Consider the following 18,670-nt stretch of genomic DNA (forward strand, 5'->3'; position numbering starts at 1 on the left):
TATCATGGGAGATTTGCAGGTTATCCTTTCATCTTTTCTCCCCGACCCTGACCTGGATGCAGGCCCAGAAAAACTCCAAATCCTAAAATAAGTGCTGCTTAAGAAAAGGAGACAAGTAACCAAGATTACATGTTTAGTGTGTGTGGTGCAGTATTGTTAACCCTTTAAAGCCTGAAATAGAAAATAATTGCAGGAAAATTACAAATTTTTCAAAATTAAAGAGTTTATTGAACCATCTGACAAATTTGTTTGAAAAATTATTACATTTTAATTTCAGTATATGAATTTTAATTTGTATTGTAGTTGCTTTTTTATCTGGCTTTTTGAAAAATTGCTTAAAAATGTACAATTTATTTAGGTTTTTCAGGTGGGGGGGGATCACTCTGATGATATAGACGTCTCAAAAACCCACAAAAAACTGCACGCATCAAATATGACACACTAGGATGTGTCTGGGTGCAGTTAATTAAGGAGTGTTTTGCAAATTCTGTCAAGATATAGAAGAAATGAGAGTAAGGATATAATTTTACGCTTTAGAATTTTACACTTGCTAAAACGGTTGACTAGTAATAGAAACATACAACCAGCAGATGGCAGTGTTGCTTCATTATAAGGAGTCAGTATCAAAGCGCTGACGAACAAAAACTGTGCTATTCACAGCCGAAGCACAAAACGAGCCCCTTTTCTATTAGATAAGCAATGAAAGAATAAATGTCTCTTCTATTCTCTACAGATGATGAACATTTCTTCAAGCGGGTAACAATACAAAACCATTAAGCTACTTTGCAATGTAATGAATAATTTTGTCACAGGCAAAACACAATGTCTCAATCAAGGACACACAGTCTCTGTAGGAATCAATGAATGGTGGAGATATTCACTAAAGCAGCGACACACAATACAGTTTTTTTCAGATAAGCAGAAAACTACACTCGTCTGTCGCTATAACTGAGCCATGATATGCTGGAAACTGGAATATGATACCAGAGAGAAGATCCAGTGAGACTGAAACCATACATCCACCTTAAATAGATGTCTAAACCATGACCTTGAATAAAAGTGAACACAGAGAGCTTAGCAGCATCTGACACAGTTTCCTGGACAGCATATGCATTATGAGGTTGCAATAAGATGTTACTTATAACTGCTAACATGAAAATCCATTACAAGCTCAGCATTACAAAGTGTTCCTATGCAGGTCAAGTAGCACCCCAGTGGGTGATAATCTGTATCACTGAACGAATGAGGTCATAAAAATGATGCAATCCCCGTGTGTCTAAAGTGTGTGTCAGTATTTGTGTGGGAGTGTGTGTACGATTATCCTCATTTACTTTGCCCCAGTTCTTCTTCATCAGACTGACTCAGGGGAGCAGAAAGAGGAGAAGAAAGCACTTCTGACCTTAAACCAGACTTAAATGTCACTTTTATTTATGGGTGATTCCTGTTTATTGAACATCTACATTCCCAAAAGACACAGGACCCACTGAGTCATAGTGGGTCATATTTTCTCATAGATTTTTAGTTATTCAGGGTTTTTTCACCAGAAGGGCCCAAATTGCTGATTAAAGGTAAGTGAAAATAGCTGCTTGAAAGGGCAATTAGAACATTTTAATAGCAAAGAGTGGGGAATAAAACTGGTGCATTTAAATGACGAATATAATTTTAACGACATGAAGCAGAAGATTATTTTTAGATGATTTTATTCCTTTAAAAATAAAGGGTAAACATAAAGCTTCGGGATATACAGGCAACATAATTTCAGATTTCTCTATAAGACATTTTCTGTTAAGTCTGCATCGCTGGAGAAAATCAGCTTTTTTCTTTTACTTTGTCTTATCTTTAAATTCTCCCCTCACCTCAGAATACATAAAAGTTTTTATGAATGCAGTAGCAGTGTGCAGAATGTAGCATCTCCTTCTCAGAGAAACAAGGCCTTGATCAAAAACAATGTGTGCATATACAGTAGCATGTGACAGGGAGCTAGTCTTTGAAGAAAAGACCTGTCAGCCCCGCAGAGAGCAGCTGTAATTTCCTGTACAGCAACAGCACTACTGAAATATGCTTATCCACTGTGACCAATTAGAGACAGTTTCCATCTCAGAGGGATCCTGACTCAGGCTTTCCTCAACAAGAAGCAAACGTGCTCTGCTGAGTGGGGAGTGCCAGCAAGAGACAACACAGCACGCAGCAGGGAAAGCTGCCCTAATCAGGGTGATGAGACAGATTTGAGAGAGCAGAGAAGGTGAGTGGGTCTAATTTGAGTTAAAGTTCTGGCTCGATGATAAAGTTATAAACATTTGTCATGCAAAAGTACAACTTGTTACTCCTTTGCATAAAATCTAACTTGCTTAAGGAATCTTTTAAGCTGTCTGCAAGTCGCACTGTGTGACATAGACCTAATTAACTCGGGTACCTTATCTAGGTGATAGAATGATAATGTAGAACACTGTAATTCTCTCCTATCTTTTTATTTTGCCACACAAGATGCCGTACCCTTCATGGTGGGTCATTGTAAAGGCTTGGATCGTAAAACCAAGGCTTCTGCTAATACAACACAACAATATTTTGTTGATCATCATTTCATGCTGACAGCCACTGGATATTATGTTATCATATTATCATAGATCTACTGGCAGGCCAAACAATCATCAGTGGAGCCATAAAGTAGATCTGGCCAGGGCCGAAAGCCAGAGGTAGGGCACTATACGCCCCCTGTTATACCCATCGGTTTCTTGTTGCCTCTTTCCAACCCGGGTGGTATGTTTTGCTCTTGACTGCTCTGCTGATAACATGCCACTGACTTGCAAAAGATCACTGGCACTCTCAGCTAGAAATCCACAGCACCGGGCAGACGTCTAGTCTGTTTTGTCACCCTCTTGTTCTCTCTGTCTCTCTAAATCTATCTACATATGGGATAAGCTGTTCCTGCTCTCTGGCTCCCTGTAAACTGTCATTACTGGGTTCTTGTTTCTACTCACCTTGACTCTCAACATAGCGCTGAATCAGTGGGGTATCAGATTATGCCAAGAGATGGCTAAAAGAACCTCTAGATTCCCACCTCAATGCCAAAGTGCCTTCTATAGAGCCATTCTCTTATTCCCATAGTGAAGATAAAGTACATATTAATTCCTCCAGAAATAGAGGTGAAGGTTATAGCACATGCTTTCTGTTTCCCACAGAGTGTTGCATTATTATATAACAGAAGTAACGGCATGAAGCATTAACAGCCGGCCAGCATGTCTCTTTGCAAAACACTGCAGGCGCTAGGCAGTCACATTGAGTATAAATGATTTTTTTCTTTGTCTTACTTGGCTTTGGCATCAGCATCCTCATGGCCTTTGCTGGATACATCCTCCAAACTCCCAATCAGGTGCTTGAATGAACTGAAACACAGACAGTAACAGTTAAAACAGCACCTGGTGAAGAATTTTTGACACTGTTTTGCTTGAAAATCTACAGACAATGCAGGTCTAAGTAACAGAGCATAAGTGTAAGGAACAAAGATACATATATTCTGATTCGTTCTATGAGAATATATGAATCTGTTACTGTTAGCTTATGTTACAGGGAACAAAGCACCTTATATCTGTATAAGAAGCTGGCACACAGTATGACCAATCTGCCATACACACTCCCAGTTAGTATTAAATATTCATCAGTCTGCTTTTAGAGACAAGCCTCTAAAAATCGCAGACGAGGAGACAGATGAGAAGACACATCTACCCCAAAGAGGTGTAAAACAGTGTGATAGCAGATGGTGGGTGAGAGAGATTTTTGAGACAAAAGTAGACGCTTTGCATGAATATTTAGAGAATAAATAAAAAATTTAAAATGCACTGTGTTGAGTGATAAAGAAATCATTTGATATTATGCAAGGTAAAACTCCTCCCATGACAATATTTTATATCTTTTTCAGTACTAAATAAATCCGTTATGTGATTTAGGTGATAGAAGCAGAGCAACAACATATTTTTATTCCTCTGTATTTCTAATTATGATAAGAAGAAAAGTGCAAATTCTGAAAGTTAAAGAATAAGTTAGAGCATATTAGATGGATCTACAGAACAATAAGCTTCACAGCATAATAACTTGCTGAAATAAAATCCTCCAAATTTCTTGAGAGGTTTGGTACATGAAAAATAACTCCCGTGTTTCGCCTCATTTCTCCCTGAAGTATGGGTTTCTATGCAAAATAACGATTCCAAACATCCTGGAAGAACAACTAGCTGACACTTTTCAAGCAGGGCTCATCAAGCTGTCAGCTAGAAGATGCACTGCATCTGGTGTTTTCTCCTGTTGAGACCATAATGCCTGCTAGCTAGGGCTGTTTCTGAGCTGAGCTTTTCTCTAAATTTTTTGCTGCTTACAGTGTCTATTGGACTGAGCCAGTAAATCCCTGCTGCTTCTTTTTTTATTCTCTCTCGCTTTCCCACGGCTCCTGTAATTATCCTTATTTTACCTCTTAGCGTGCACACTGTTTGATTTCTAAGCGTCATACATGCACGGCTATCAAGAAAATAAACAGAAGGGCACAGAATACCAAAAGATTCAAAAACAAATATTCTGCACCAAAACCAGCCTGATTGAGGGACACAAACGCACACACTGAACCACTTTTGTTGTGGGCCGTGGCAGCATTAGCTGCTTGCATGAAAGGCAGCAGTAATCACCTGCACTGGATGACTCACTCACTATCCCCTCTGCTAGCTTTGAGGATGGCCCATTTGTGCCTGCTGTGTTCCCTAAGGTAACAGGGAGCCCCTTGGAAAGCTGATACCATTTCCTCTCCCCACACAGCCTGTCTCTTTTTAATGCAAGAGACAGCGATGCTACTAGACAGGCTGTTTCCTTACAAAGTAAGCGGTTATGAACTTTTTCAGATATACAATAGCTTAATCTTATTATTAAACATTATAAACACTGTAATTAAATTTCAAATTGCATTATTGCAACTGGGGGAAAATAGCAAATGTTTGAGCTCAGACAAACATAGTTGTGCTGTGGGGTGATTAGGTAAAAATCAGTGGAGAAAATAGCAGCTGTTAGTCATTCCTGCATCTAGCATATATTTAAATTCTTGGATTCTGGACACGTTACACCTGATTTTCCAGCATAACTGAACAAAGCAAATGCAAATAAGTTAATTTCTTTGTTCTGTGTGTGGAAAATATTTACATGACAATCAAGCTGAGCCCTGAGCATAGAAACTGAACAGGCTTAGATGATGGCGTGATTACATTTTTGTAACTTTTATCATCTCTAAAATTTAATGTAGAGCAGAACTATTTAACATCGGCTGACATGCAGTGCCTGTAGAGACTAAAATCGTACATTTTGGATTGCAGTGTAATGCAATAAAACAAGAAAGGAAGACTCATGAAGTTAGCAATCTTAAGCAATAACATTTGTATTACAGAATACAAATGCTTGCATTATGTAATACCAGCTAACATAAACTGGTCATACCAAACCAAATATGGCTGCAACAGCACACCCTCTGAATATATTAAAGTTTGTAAATGTATAATTTAATGTTTGTCGTTTAAATCCACCTTTTAAGCTCTAAAATATAAAAGAGATACCAATTAGGCTGACTCATGACCTAGTATGTACACATTTATTGAATTTATTGAATTTTGGAAAGCCTTGATGTTTTGAGCCAAACACCAACTAAATGTGTCGTGGCCACTTGTAAAGGTTGATACGCCAATTAACTTGAGTCATGACCCAATACAGAACCTCTTTCTCAAATTTATTGAATTGTGCATAATGCACCAGAAACACAACCATAAATGTTGATGACGATGTCAGCCGCTTACGGTTACGTCAATTGGCACTGCAAAGATTCATTGCAATCTAAAGTCTAAATCAGTGGTTCTTAACCTTGTTGGAGGTACCGAACCCCACCAGCTTCATATGCGCATTCACTGAACCCCTCTTTACTGAAAATAAAATGTGATTTTTTTACTGGTGCACAAAATGAGCTATGCATGTCATGGTGGAGGCTCTGCCAAACCCCTGAGACCGACTCACTGAACCCCTAGGGTTCGATCGAACCCAGGTTAAGAACCACTGGTCTAAATCAAGCGTACGTCTGCCGTGGTCACTCACAAATGAGGAGAAGTGGCCTCAGATTGATGTTTCAGCAAAATCAAAATTTGTAGGTTTGTTTCATTGCTGCTTCCATTTTTTTATGTAAATGAGTACAGACGGTGTAGAAAAGTCACTAGTTCCCTTGAGGATTGATTTTATTGATACTCACTCTCGATCGATGACTAGACAGGTGACTGCGCCCGCAGCAATGACACTGGCTGTCCTGATGTCCTCCCTGGAGAAAATGAACACACAACACAATCAGGCACAACTTCAAAACTAAAACTTTGATCAAATCCTAAAAAAGTGTGTTGCAGTTATAAAATAATATTTTCATTCATTTTAAAGACCATATCATGGAGGTGATTGAAATCTGTCATATCACTTCATATGCAAACTTGACACATAATAAAAATACATTAAATTCACTGTCAGGAAACATATCACTGCAGAATTTGCATTACTCTTTATCATATTTGACATCAAGCTCATCTTCCTCTGATGACAGTCCTTCTTCGGACGAGTCACCCCAGTCGCACGAATCCTCTGAGTCCGTATCCCAAGACTCCATCCTTTACTGTGAAAATTCTTTTCCACACCGAGCCCCACAGGGATTAGCTCTAAATCTGAACCAGTGCACTGCCCAGGGCACCCCCCTAACAAAGGACACCTGTGTAGTAATTCTGTAAAAGTTTCCAATTTGAGGATAGTGTTATCCACTTCAGTACAAACTAAAAAATGTAAACCAGATGAAAAATTCTTCGGGTGGTTTCCCATAAGCAGATTAGTTCAAACTGTATCCATAAGTAAAAAAAGTAATAAAATAAAATAGAAAGAAGATTTGAAGATTTGGTTATAAGATTGTTATAATATCCCAGAAGGGAGCAAATCAAAAGCCAAAAACTGTCTACTTTCTAGATTTAAAAAGAGTCGATTCATTTTAGCTGGGGCACTAACAGAAGCTAGCCTGGGACAAACACTGTCTGTGCCTGGTCTGAACTCAAAGACATATGGCAACCTATTTCAATGAAGTGAGGTGACAATTCCTCCTCGTGCCATGTGAACTCCCACTGCTGCCTTCCCTCGTCCAAACACACACATCCACAACCCCCCCTCGCCCAACACACATGCTCACGCACATGTTCACACACACTCTGCCTCGCTCTTGCTGCTGACCCGTCTGAATAAAGGTCACAGCTGGTGGAAGAACAAAAAAACACTGAAAGGTGAGGACTACAGAGGAGAAGGGAGGCTAGGGATATATTAACAGACGAGAACTGAGGCTCTCAAGCTAGCTGTGTTACAGAATCTCATTCACCTCTGTTAAGCTCCAAGGACCTCCATCCATGCTCTTAATGCAATACCCTGGCCAACACTTCTCCACCTGTTCTCCTGCTTGCCCCCAACACTTTTCAAAACAATTGACATAGACATACTTGCAGTATTAGCAAGCAGTTTAATGGGTAAAAGAATAGTGGTCTGTAACTCAAACCGCCAATGATTTGAAAACCTTGAAAGTATAATTATTTTCTTCTTCTTCTTCTGTCTGCTCCCTTTAAGGGGTCACCACAGTGGATCATCTGCCACCTCCCCCTATCCCTAGCATCCTCTTCTATCACACCAACCCTCTGCATGTCCTCCTTCATCACATCCATGTATTTCCTGTTTTCCTCCTGCTTGGCACCTCCATATTCAACGAACTTTGTCCATTATATCCAACTTTGTCTTTAAAACATTTGATCTTTCTGTCATAGTGCTACAAAGATTGATGCTAATATTAAACATGACCAAAGTTTCAAATAATGAGGTCAGCATCTGTGCAAGTAGTCCCTGTGAGCAAGCTCCAGCTTCAAACTTGTCTAAACACAGTTTCTGAATATGTATCCTTAGTATGGCTTTCTCAGTGCTCTCTGCTCTACCTTAGAACACAAAAGCCCCACCCACCTAGTGTTCAAACCTTCTGTTTGAGAAGACGAGCCAATCACAAGCAGTTTAACAAGAGCATGAGCAAAAATGAAGAGAAACCTGAGTGGATGAAGTCAAGGTAAGATAAATGAGGTCAACTCATTAGAATTACACACAATTCAGCAGTTATAACGAGCAACTGTACACAATGTTTTACAAAGGCTTGTCTCATAAAAGGAAGTGTACAATGTATGCGTCATTCACTAACCATGGTGATACAACGAAACAACATAACGCCACGGGCTATATTAAAAAAAAGTGTTTATGTAAGCATGAATCATCCTTCAGAGACCTCAAGGGTTTCATATTAGACGAAGCATTTTACACCTGTCCCCTGCTGCTCGACTATAGCTGAGGAAAACAACTTTGTGCGCCATGGTAGTGATACTGGCAATGTTCTATTTGAAACACAATCCCTAAACAATATCTGTCAGTGTGATTCACACTGCTGAGCCTAAGCTGAGCCTAAGCCAAAGATGGCTCAGTACTTGTTAATTGTGGCACAAGAAGAAATGCACTGGAAAGCAGCCACACACACACACATTTCCACAAGTAGTGTCACACTAAAAGCAGCTGCATGCTGTGTCTGGAATGTCCTTTGGACTTACACAAGAGCCTGTGGTGTTGATTTCCAGTAGACAGTTGAAATGAACATGGTAATTGGACAGTGATCTGGTGTCCTGGGAAAGGGGTTATGAAAATAATTTATGGTTGGAGGCATAGAGTGGGGCAGTAGCTATGGGCAGGGTGGGGGAGAATAAAAGCCAGGTTAAGACTGGGTCAAGAATTAGAGGTGACTGTGGAGGATGCAGGCACTGGTTTGTGCTTAACCCTGCAACACCAAATGTTCCAAGTAAGACCTCTACAACATCAGTGTGTGTGTGTTTCTTTTAGTGAAAAACCTGAATAAATGTTTAAACAATAAATTGCACAAAAATACATGTAGTAAAAATTACTTAAATTAAAAGTCATACATGCAGAATAAAATTTAATGCCTTCTCTAAAAGAAAAAAAAAAACACTGTCAGAATGTTCAATAAACACTCCAGATTCATAAAATGAGAATTTTGTGATAATTATTTAATGGTTCAGGCTTTAATTTCTGTGGCTGAGGTATTTTTTGAGATATATTTATATATATCTATTTTAATTCAATTCAATTTTATTTTATTTATACAGTGCCAAATCAGTCGCCTCAAGGCGCTTTATATTGTGCAGTACATCCTACAATAATAGATACAGAGAAAAACCCAGCAATCATATGACCCCCTATGAGCGACATATTTTAAACTAATATATATATATATATATATATATATATATATATATATATATATATATATATATGTATGTGTGTGTGTGTGTGTGTGTGTGTGTGTGTGTGTGTGTGTCTATTAAAGTTAAAAAATAGATTTTATTCGAATAATAAAAAGTCTCACTGAGATTAAAGTAGCAACTTCTTTTGCAGAGGAGTCAGGCAGAACAAGTGGCAGGCCAAATACAGCATCTATTTATCCACATACCTCTAATCTGGGGAGAGCAATCTAAGCAGAGATACCTAGACCTCTCTCTCCCCTGCCACCACCTCCAGTTTTTCAGGGGTGTTCCCTGGTGGGTGTGGTCCTGGGGCTTTGACATGCATGAAACACATCACCTTGGAGGCATCCAGGAGGCATCCCAGCCAGGTGCCTAAACCACTTCAGTTGGTTCTTTTGATGTGAAAAGTGTCTCTACCCGAAAGATCAAGCTTGTCACCCTGGAGCAAGTTCCAAAGGGTGTCTGCCAATTATATTGTTAAATCTTATTCTTTTGGTCACCTCCTGCAGTCCATAGTCATAAGTGAGGGGAGGAACGTGGATTGATAAATAAATTGTCAGCCTTTCCTTTGCGCTCAGCTCCCTCTTTACCACAACAGCTGTCTGTACCGATTTAAATTAAAAAGAAACACAAAATCACACAAATACCTGTATCAGTGGTCAGACAGAACATTGTGAATAAATCGAAACATATACATATGAATGTGTCTGCTTCCAGATCAACAACAAATACTGGGCAGAACAAATGCCTGGTTGTATGCCGGGTGTCTCTTTTGATGACTTAAAAATGCTAAATTTAACCTGGATTAAGAAAAAGTTGTAAGTCACTTGCATCTTAAAACATAGTGTGTGTGAAACTCCAAAAGCAATTTTCATTATTCAACACTAAATGAGTCCCACAGTATCTGTGCAGCTACAGTACTTCCCATTAAGTACAAATTGCATAACAAAGACTATACCTACTTTCAATGCATGCCACAACTTTTACATTCATGAATATATTTTCCTAGTATTCCAGGACGCTGCTCCTCAGTTATTGAAATCAAAATATTTCTCTGAAACACTTCCTTATTGGTGCATGAATTGTCTCCTTTGAAGTTATATTTCAGTCATGGGCTACAGTATTCTGTTATTAAAAAAAAAACACGGACCACACACCCCATGTTTGATTATTTTAACAAAGATAATGTGGGAAGTCTCAGATGTCTGAGCTTGCCATAAACACACTCAGAGCTTGTGTTTCTCATACAGAGCATTTATTTTTGAGGCCTGTGCAAAAATAAACCTTTTGTGGTTGGCCTTCTATTTATTATTTCACACTGTCAAATCTCTGCTTGGACACACAGTTTGCCAGACTGGCACATTCTTAAATATTTAGTCATTTTGTTGTCAGTGCAGTGCAGTGCAGGGATCCAGCAGCAACTGAGTGCTTCCTTACCTACACCCAGAACAAAATCTGTGGCCTGTGGGAAATAACAAAAGAAGCAGTACTATTTTTTTTTTCTTCGTATCTGCACTGCTACACAACAAAGGGATTTTCCTCCCTAAAATAATGATTTAGAAATAAAAGCAACATGGGATTTGCTTTGATAAAGTGCTTCTGAAGCAGCAGCTACAAAAAAAGTATATAGTATAGTTACCAAAATGTGAAAAATTTGAGAGAACGTAGACAAAGCAATGTAAAATATTCAGAATTGTAGTTAATACTAAATGAATGATAGAAGCTAAAGCGGTGACTCGGGGGAAATCTATTAATAGAATGAGGCTTGGAGTGAAGGGAAAGTGATGATTTTGTGCAATAGTGGCAACATATCCACACTATTACAAACTCTCACAGTGAATTATCAGAGCGCTATTGTTGGTCTGAAGGTGTTCTGACACCGATACCAATCAAACTTCTCCCAGTTACATCAGACTTCTTTTTTTAAATAGCACCTTCAGCTGGAACATTCCCACAACCATACCCACACAAAATACACTCAGGAGTTGGAGGTCAGGTCACACATTGTCTATGCAGGTGATGGTCCAACTCCTCCAATGAAAGTTAACACATCACAGTGACATGAGGAATGTGATATCAGATATGTTCTCCTTAAGTACAAACAACATATCACCCTCGAAGTGCGTCTCTTCCCGGAACATCCATCACTGCGAAGAGGTACATATATATTGTAGTCATTCAGGGCCTATAGATGTGCAAGCCCCTTAGAGAATAATTTGATATTTGTTCTACTGCCTTAACGTATACACATCTCACGCCAGCACTCACACAAGCTCTCGCAAACCATTATAGCTGGCAGGGGAACTGACTTTGATTTGTAAATATGTTGTTCTCACAGATCAAAGGCAACGTCTTCAGATGGACAGAGTAGCCTTTGAGTATAGGCTATTGAGTTTCATGAGCAAGGATATGCACAGTTAACTCCTAATTAGAAAGATTAGAAAGCCCAGCAGAAGAGCCCTCTGATCAAAAGCCTAGTTCCAAGATGGCCAGCATCTCCATCATTTCAATTCGCGAGACACCCTTGACCATCAAAGGTATAGTCAAATAAGCTTCTCCAGCTCAAGACACAAAAGGTGTTTATAACAAGAGACAGTGAGCCGGAGATAGCAGTTTGTTGAACAAAAGTGTTTCTCTTGATTAAACAAAGCACAAGATGCTCTTAAGCATGCTTTGAAGAGCTTTCAAAACTGCACAACATTTCAAAGTATATTGTGATAACCACTGACTATTTATCCTGCTGTATAGTCCATGTGCAAAACCCTCACTCCCAACAAATGAGTGATATGAGTAATGAATCATGGATAATATTAATGCTAAGCATATGCTGCACTTCAATTAAATCCTGTTAAATTAATTTAAAGTTACATCAACAGTCACCTCAAGGTGCTTTATATTGTAAAGTAAAGACCCTATAATAATAGAGAGAAAACCCCAACAATCAGACAGCTCCCTATGAGCAAGTACTTGGTGACAGTGGTGTCACGGCCAGCGGGGGCAGACCGTGTGGAGAGTGTGTGTGGTGGACCCAGGCGCGAACACAGGCGAGGAGACGGGAGTGAACTTAAACTGAAAGCGAGCCTTTATTTGGGCTGATGCAGAATGGAGTAGACAAAACACAACAGGGAGAGACTGCAACTAACCAAAAACCTAAACTGGAAAAACACTAACCTGACTGAAAGGAAAAACTATGACCACCGTGAACAGAACGCTGTGCAGATGCATGGAAACTGTGAACCAAATGGCGTGACGAAAACAGACATGAACATGACCTGCACGGAACCTCATCATGCGGCTGCATGAAAAACAACATAAACCAAATGGCAAACATGAACTGCACAGACTCCTGAAAAACACCTAACTTGACCAGAGGGGAGGTACACAGACGACACGACAACGAACAAAGGAAGACTGAGGACTTAAATACACACATGAGGTGATCAGGGGAAGTGGAGACACATGAGAACACACAGGGGAGAGTAACACTAACTACAATGAACAAAGAACACCAGACTCTTACAAAATAAAACAGGAAACACGGAGACATAGACATGGAGATAAAACATGACATGAACTTAACATAACCACATAGACATGAAACATAGACGCAGGAACCACGGAGACTGAGTACAGGCAGAGATGACAGAAATAACTAAGAAATAAGGTCTGAACAGCAACCTAGAATTTAACTAGATTGAAAATGAATACAAAAAAATAAATAAAACTCAAACACTGGGTCACACGACCCAGTACTGTGACAAGTGGGAAGGAAAAACTTCCTTTTAAAAGGAAAAACTCTCCAACAGAACCAGGATCAGGCAAGCGAAGCCATTGACTGCGACTGTTTGGGGTTGAGGCGAGGAGACGGGACAAAAGACACGCTGTGCCAGAGACCCAGAGATTAATAATAACTAATTATTAAATGGTGAAAATCATCAGGGTGATTAAACTTTTTTTTTCCATTACATAATTTTAGCAGCACTTAAAAGAAGTCGCCGAATTCCTCAAAATCAGAATAGCTGCTACATTCATGATGTGTTAGAGCTTTGTGTTTGATTCTTACTCAACAAACAGCACTTTTAGCTTTAATGCATGTGCGTAAAACATTAAAAAATGTCTACTTCAAAACAACAACAGACGTGTCCCTCCCCTAAGAAATCAAGCTTTCCATGCCTAACATGTCCCACATGCATTTTAATGCTCTGTCATCTTTTATCTTTTAGTCATTAGCTTTTACATTTAGGGAAAGCCCAACCATCTGTGCAATTCAAGCTGCTGTCTGAATATCATCCAGCAGCCAGTGTTCTCAAAGTGCAGCCTGGAGGCCAATGACAACCCTTGTTAACTTGTTATATGTCTAAAAGAAAAGACTTTTCATTTAAATTTAAGTTTACATTAATTTATTCACAGGTCATGTGATACTTTGATAAAGCACGGGATCAAGGCATCTTCAATTTTAACTCCTCTGTTCTAGCCACGATAGAAACAAATGACAAATGTGTGCAGTCAGGAAAACCCCCTTATCTTTATATGTTGGCACACCATCAAAACTCATCAAAACCTGATTGAAATTATTTCTTTTAATAATAAACATTATATTTATTATTTTGACATAAAATCTCTTTTCCACAGCACGCTGCTTTGATTCGGTCTGTGTTTTCAAGTGCCGATGAGTCTGAGCGCTGATTTTTATGTGGCTTTCACATTCAGCAGCCACAAGATGGCGACATCTTCATTATTTTTCTAACTCTGCTGTCTAAGTATGGACACACTCAAATGTGCATGCATGAATGCATATCTTCTCTGTTTCTACCTGACCCTCATAGACATAATACACTTCAGACTATTTTCCATCTCTTCACTCCCTGATGTTAAATAATCCATTGTCCATGGAGAGGTGCAATCCTGACAAGGAAGAGCAAACAGCAGGGTAAAAATATCACTTCAGCACAACGGTCTTGACGCCAGGTTTATAAAATACTGTTATAACATCTAAGTGTCTACAGTGAAAGTATTTGAACACTTTGAGCAAACCAAATGTTAGAAACAGACATGAATCATTTTTAAATATAGTTACTTAAAACTGACCTGTGGGACATCTTCACAGCTAGAATCCACACTGCTGGTTCAGACTTATAACGTACAAAGTGGTGTAATGTTAGAAGTGTGTAATCTCGTTTTATATCTGTTTGTTCCAAGTCGACATACACTGTGTGAATTACAGCTGCTAATAGCAAATGTTCACGAAAGAGTGCAGAAATTCATTAATACAGCCAAGGACATCATGGAGATATCCTTGATAACAGAATGGAGAGGAAAAGAAGCTAGATAATACTGTTCAAATGAAATGAGACTTGAATTGGTAGTGCATACTTTTGTGACAAACACCACCCTACTCCCAATAAATGATTTTTCCCTGTTGTTTTTCTGAGTGACATCAGTGTGTGCAAAATAGCACAGACAGGCTGTCACTCGGTGTTGTTGTGAGGGATCGCCGCTGTCACTTAAACATACCCCCTTCTCGATTTAGGCAAAAATAGAACTTGAGAAACATGAATGTGCCACAGTCACTGCATGTGCGCTTATTTATACGGTCTTCAAAAAAGGGGCTGGAGGTGAAATAGCTGCATCTGCAGATAGTTGTTGCTGTTTACGCAGATGGGAAAATTATTACATAACCAAACAAATTAGAATGCTCACAGTAGCAACTGTGGATCAAAACGCGCCTTAATATAGACTGAAATGCATAAAAAAAGACATGTGGATTTAAACTCTTTCTCATATCATATTTAACAAGCTTCCTTCGGTCCAGAGAAATAATTCTTCTTTCATGCGTGGAAAATTTGCCTTGAACAGCTAGAGTAAATCAATTATCATAATATGGCCTAGCTTTAAGCAATTCCAAACATTTGCCAAGTTATCAAGGCTGTTCAAAAGAGTGAGTTGCGGAAAGAAAGGAGATTGATAGGAGTTGGAGGCTAAGTGCCAAGTTAACACTAAGACAAAAGATATAAAAGACAGGTTGGGAGTGAAAATTAGAAGGAAACCAGTGAAAGAATGGAAGACGGGAGATATAAATTGGAAGCGGCAGAATTATTAGGAACACTCTTACCCTTGCAGTGCTTTCTCTCCAAACCAGTCTCCTTTTCCGAGGCTGCGGAGGTAGACAGGCTCTCCGTTGGGCAAGTCTTCTCTGGTTACATTAACCTAGCAAAACAGAAAGGAAAGTTAAGGAGAAGAATAGTGAAAATGTATGTCATGTAGATGTGTAGCAAGAAAAAAAGATGGATAACATTTTAATTTAAAGACAAGACAGGGAATCATGTCTTAAAATGTCAGGTTCATCACATTGCTACAAACAAAAAGGAAGCACTACTGTAACGCAAGTCTGTTTCAAACAGGTAACTGTCATCACCATGAAGAATCTGGGAAGCGCCACGAGCAAGAAGAAACATGAGTGATGGGGCTCTGCTGGGCCGGAAAACTTTACAAATCAAAGTGATGGCAGCTGAGTAGATTTTAGAGGAAGGGAATGAAGGCGATTGTTTCGTCAATTGAAGGATCTTGTCTTCATCCATTAGTCAGCACAGATGTAGCAGCAAATCCTGCACCGGCGCACTGTCTACACCTGAGTGACAGCGTAATTATTCACGTGGGAGCAGGCACAAAACAAAGAAAGGAAGTACAGGAGGTACAAAGTGTGATTGTGTGCGCGCTGGGTGACGTCCAATCTGGATGAAAGTCCTATAGGTAAAGTAGACTACACAGAGCCAAAGTGAGCGATGTGGAAATAACTAAGCAGAAAGCATTGACAAGGTCAGGTGTGTATGTATGTATGTGAGTTCATTCCTGCACCCACACATCCATGACCATACTGTTGTGCAACGTGACTTTACTGACCTTGTGAAATTTACAGCTTTTGTTTACTGCCAAAGTAAGGTACAAAGAAAAAGGACACAAAACAGGACGGAACAAAAGCACTCACATCTCACATATGTGAACTACTGGAAAATACTAGGATTATAAAGCACTAAAATATTACTAACACATTCTTATTACAGCATTACCCAATTTATAAATGATACAAATGATGTATAGGTGAGATTACAAACCATGTACCATCTACATTTTGTGGATGTAAGGGACCAGACGAAGGAAACATAATTGGATAAAACAAATTCTACCAAATTATTAATCGAACCAAAAAACAAGGTGATAGTAGGGGTTAGAGGACGCGAACTGTTGGACGAGCATTATAAAACCCTGTCAGGTGTCACTGATTGATCAATTTGTGGTCATACCTGCTGAAAACAAACAGCATGCGAGCTTGTGGATGTAACAGACAGGAAACAAGCTGTGAAGGAAGCACAGGAAATGAATGGAGAAGATGAAGACAACAAGCAGAGAGAAAATGAGGAGGGAGACTTGCAGCCATCCTGGCATCAAAACATGTTCACGAAAAGTATGTGAAAGCACTCCAACAGTGTTGAAGCCAGACAGGACAGTGCTCAGTGTGAAACTCAGTGCTGATTACTGAAAAGTGGAGTCAAATGACTCCATTCTCCTTCCAAGATACCCCCGTCGCTGCTGAAAGAGATGATGAAAGAGGCAGCGCTTCTTTCTGACTTCTCCTTTAACCTATGGTGATTGATGACAGCCAACTTCCACCCAAAAATTCCACCCCATTCTATCAAAAAATAGGGGTCTTTTATTCTCCATGTACCACGATGCCCTGCATTGTGATGTCAGCTGATGATTGTTTTGGTGGTAGTCTGGACCGCACTGTCCTTACCTTTCCTTTACTGATGATGAAGAAGGTGTCTCCTCTGGCCCCCTGTCTGATGATGTACTCTCCGTCTTCATAATGTGTCTGTCAGAAGAGAAGAGAAGAGAAGAGAAGAGAAGAGAAGAGAAGAGAAGAGAAGAGAAGTGAAGTGAAGAGTTCAGGTTCAATGTAATTAATTTGTCTCTTTTCTTATACTGGAAGTGAAACACTCTCACCAGAGACAAAAAGTACTCTTCAGAGGAGGAAAACCTGAATTGGGTGCAGTGATATAAATCACAATTAGATATCTTTTTTTCTTGTTAAAAATCACAGATTGGCAAACTATCCAGGGTATTTTGCTTCTTTCCACCCACTACTTGCTTGGATATGCTCTGTGACCTTGAATATGAAAAAGCAGGTAAAGAAAATGAATGAATAAATGAATGTTTCTGCAGTGAATATGAAGGGAAATCACATTTCCTTCCTGAGAAAAAAATTAATACAGAATATCCGTCCATTAATCACATTTTTTCTACACCTGGTAATCCTATTCAGGGTTGTGGGTGCTGGAATGGTTGCAGCATGAACTGAGTAGGCTCCATCTCACACATGGCTTGTGTTGAAAACCTCTAGAGGAAGATAATGCTTCTTCTCCAAGGCCAGTTTCTTAGGTTATACTAAATACTTTATATAACAGTTGGCATCATGGAAATAATTGAATATCAAATTATGATGTTTGCTGTATGATCCAGAACAATAACAGAAGGACAATAAACTGTTTCTCCAGCAAAATACACACAATGCTGCACATCTGGCCACAAGTCTAGACAAAAGACAGAGCTCAATAGTTCCTGTTAGATCATAAATAGACTCCACAGTGGGACTGACATTTGCCAGATTTTCATTCTCACACAATTTTACCCAGGAAAGGTGCCTAACGCCTTACACTAAGCAGCGACATTCCTGTCTGCTGTGTATTATTTAAGGAAGAGACATTCCTGTCTGCCGTGTGTCATTTGAAAACAGTTTGTAGTCTGCAGCATGTTGAAGTCGTTATGCGTCGGTTAGTTCAGGTTTATTTATTATTGTTGAGATGAAAAAAAGAAATAGATCCAAATAACCAAAGCTCAGTCATGAACCAAAGCAATCTTTCATAACTAGTCTAAGCGGTAGGGCAGGATAATTGATTTAATCAATATGTGACCCAGTGAAATATGATATTTGCTTTGGCCTGAATGGGCCAAATGAAATATGACACATAATTTAAAATGGTAGCAAGACAGTTTGTGCCTGTTACATAGTTGTGATTTGATCAAAGAGATGGAAAGGTTCTTTGACAAGGCTGCATGGATCACCACAGATGTGCCACCTGTCACCACATAGGCTTGGTTTTCAATTTAAATATGGTGTAAATAACTACATTTCAAAATAGTTATTCTTGATCAAATCAAGACTGCTGTCTGTAGCGTTAATCCTAGCAGCATTTCTTTCTGTTTATACACTGTACACTGTAAAAATAAATAAATAAAAC

At 39.2% G+C, this 18,670-nt stretch overlaps 1 protein-coding gene across 6 annotated transcripts in view; it reads right to left on the reverse strand.

The window, feature by feature from the left end:
• Positions 1-18,670, reverse strand: part of LOC309720967 (cGMP-dependent protein kinase 1) — a 101,256-nt gene that overhangs the window by 7,060 nt on the left and 75,526 nt on the right. For all 6 annotated transcript variants that reach the window (XM_082558246.1, XM_082558248.1, XM_082558247.1 and 3 more), the window contains 4 exons: positions 17,167-17,244; positions 15,487-15,581; positions 6,263-6,328; positions 3,309-3,383 (listed from right to left, as the gene is read on the reverse strand). In XM_082558246.1, coding sequence (XP_082414372.1) covers positions 3,309-3,383; positions 6,263-6,328; positions 15,487-15,581; positions 17,167-17,244 — 314 coding nt within the window. The remainder of the gene's footprint in view (positions 1-3,308; positions 3,384-6,262; positions 6,329-15,486; positions 15,582-17,166; positions 17,245-18,670) is intronic.

This window comes from Aulonocara stuartgranti (genome assembly GCF_965226115.1).
Source record: "Aulonocara stuartgranti genome assembly, chromosome: 13".
Taxonomy (NCBI): Eukaryota; Metazoa; Chordata; class Actinopteri; order Cichliformes; family Cichlidae; genus Aulonocara; species Aulonocara stuartgranti.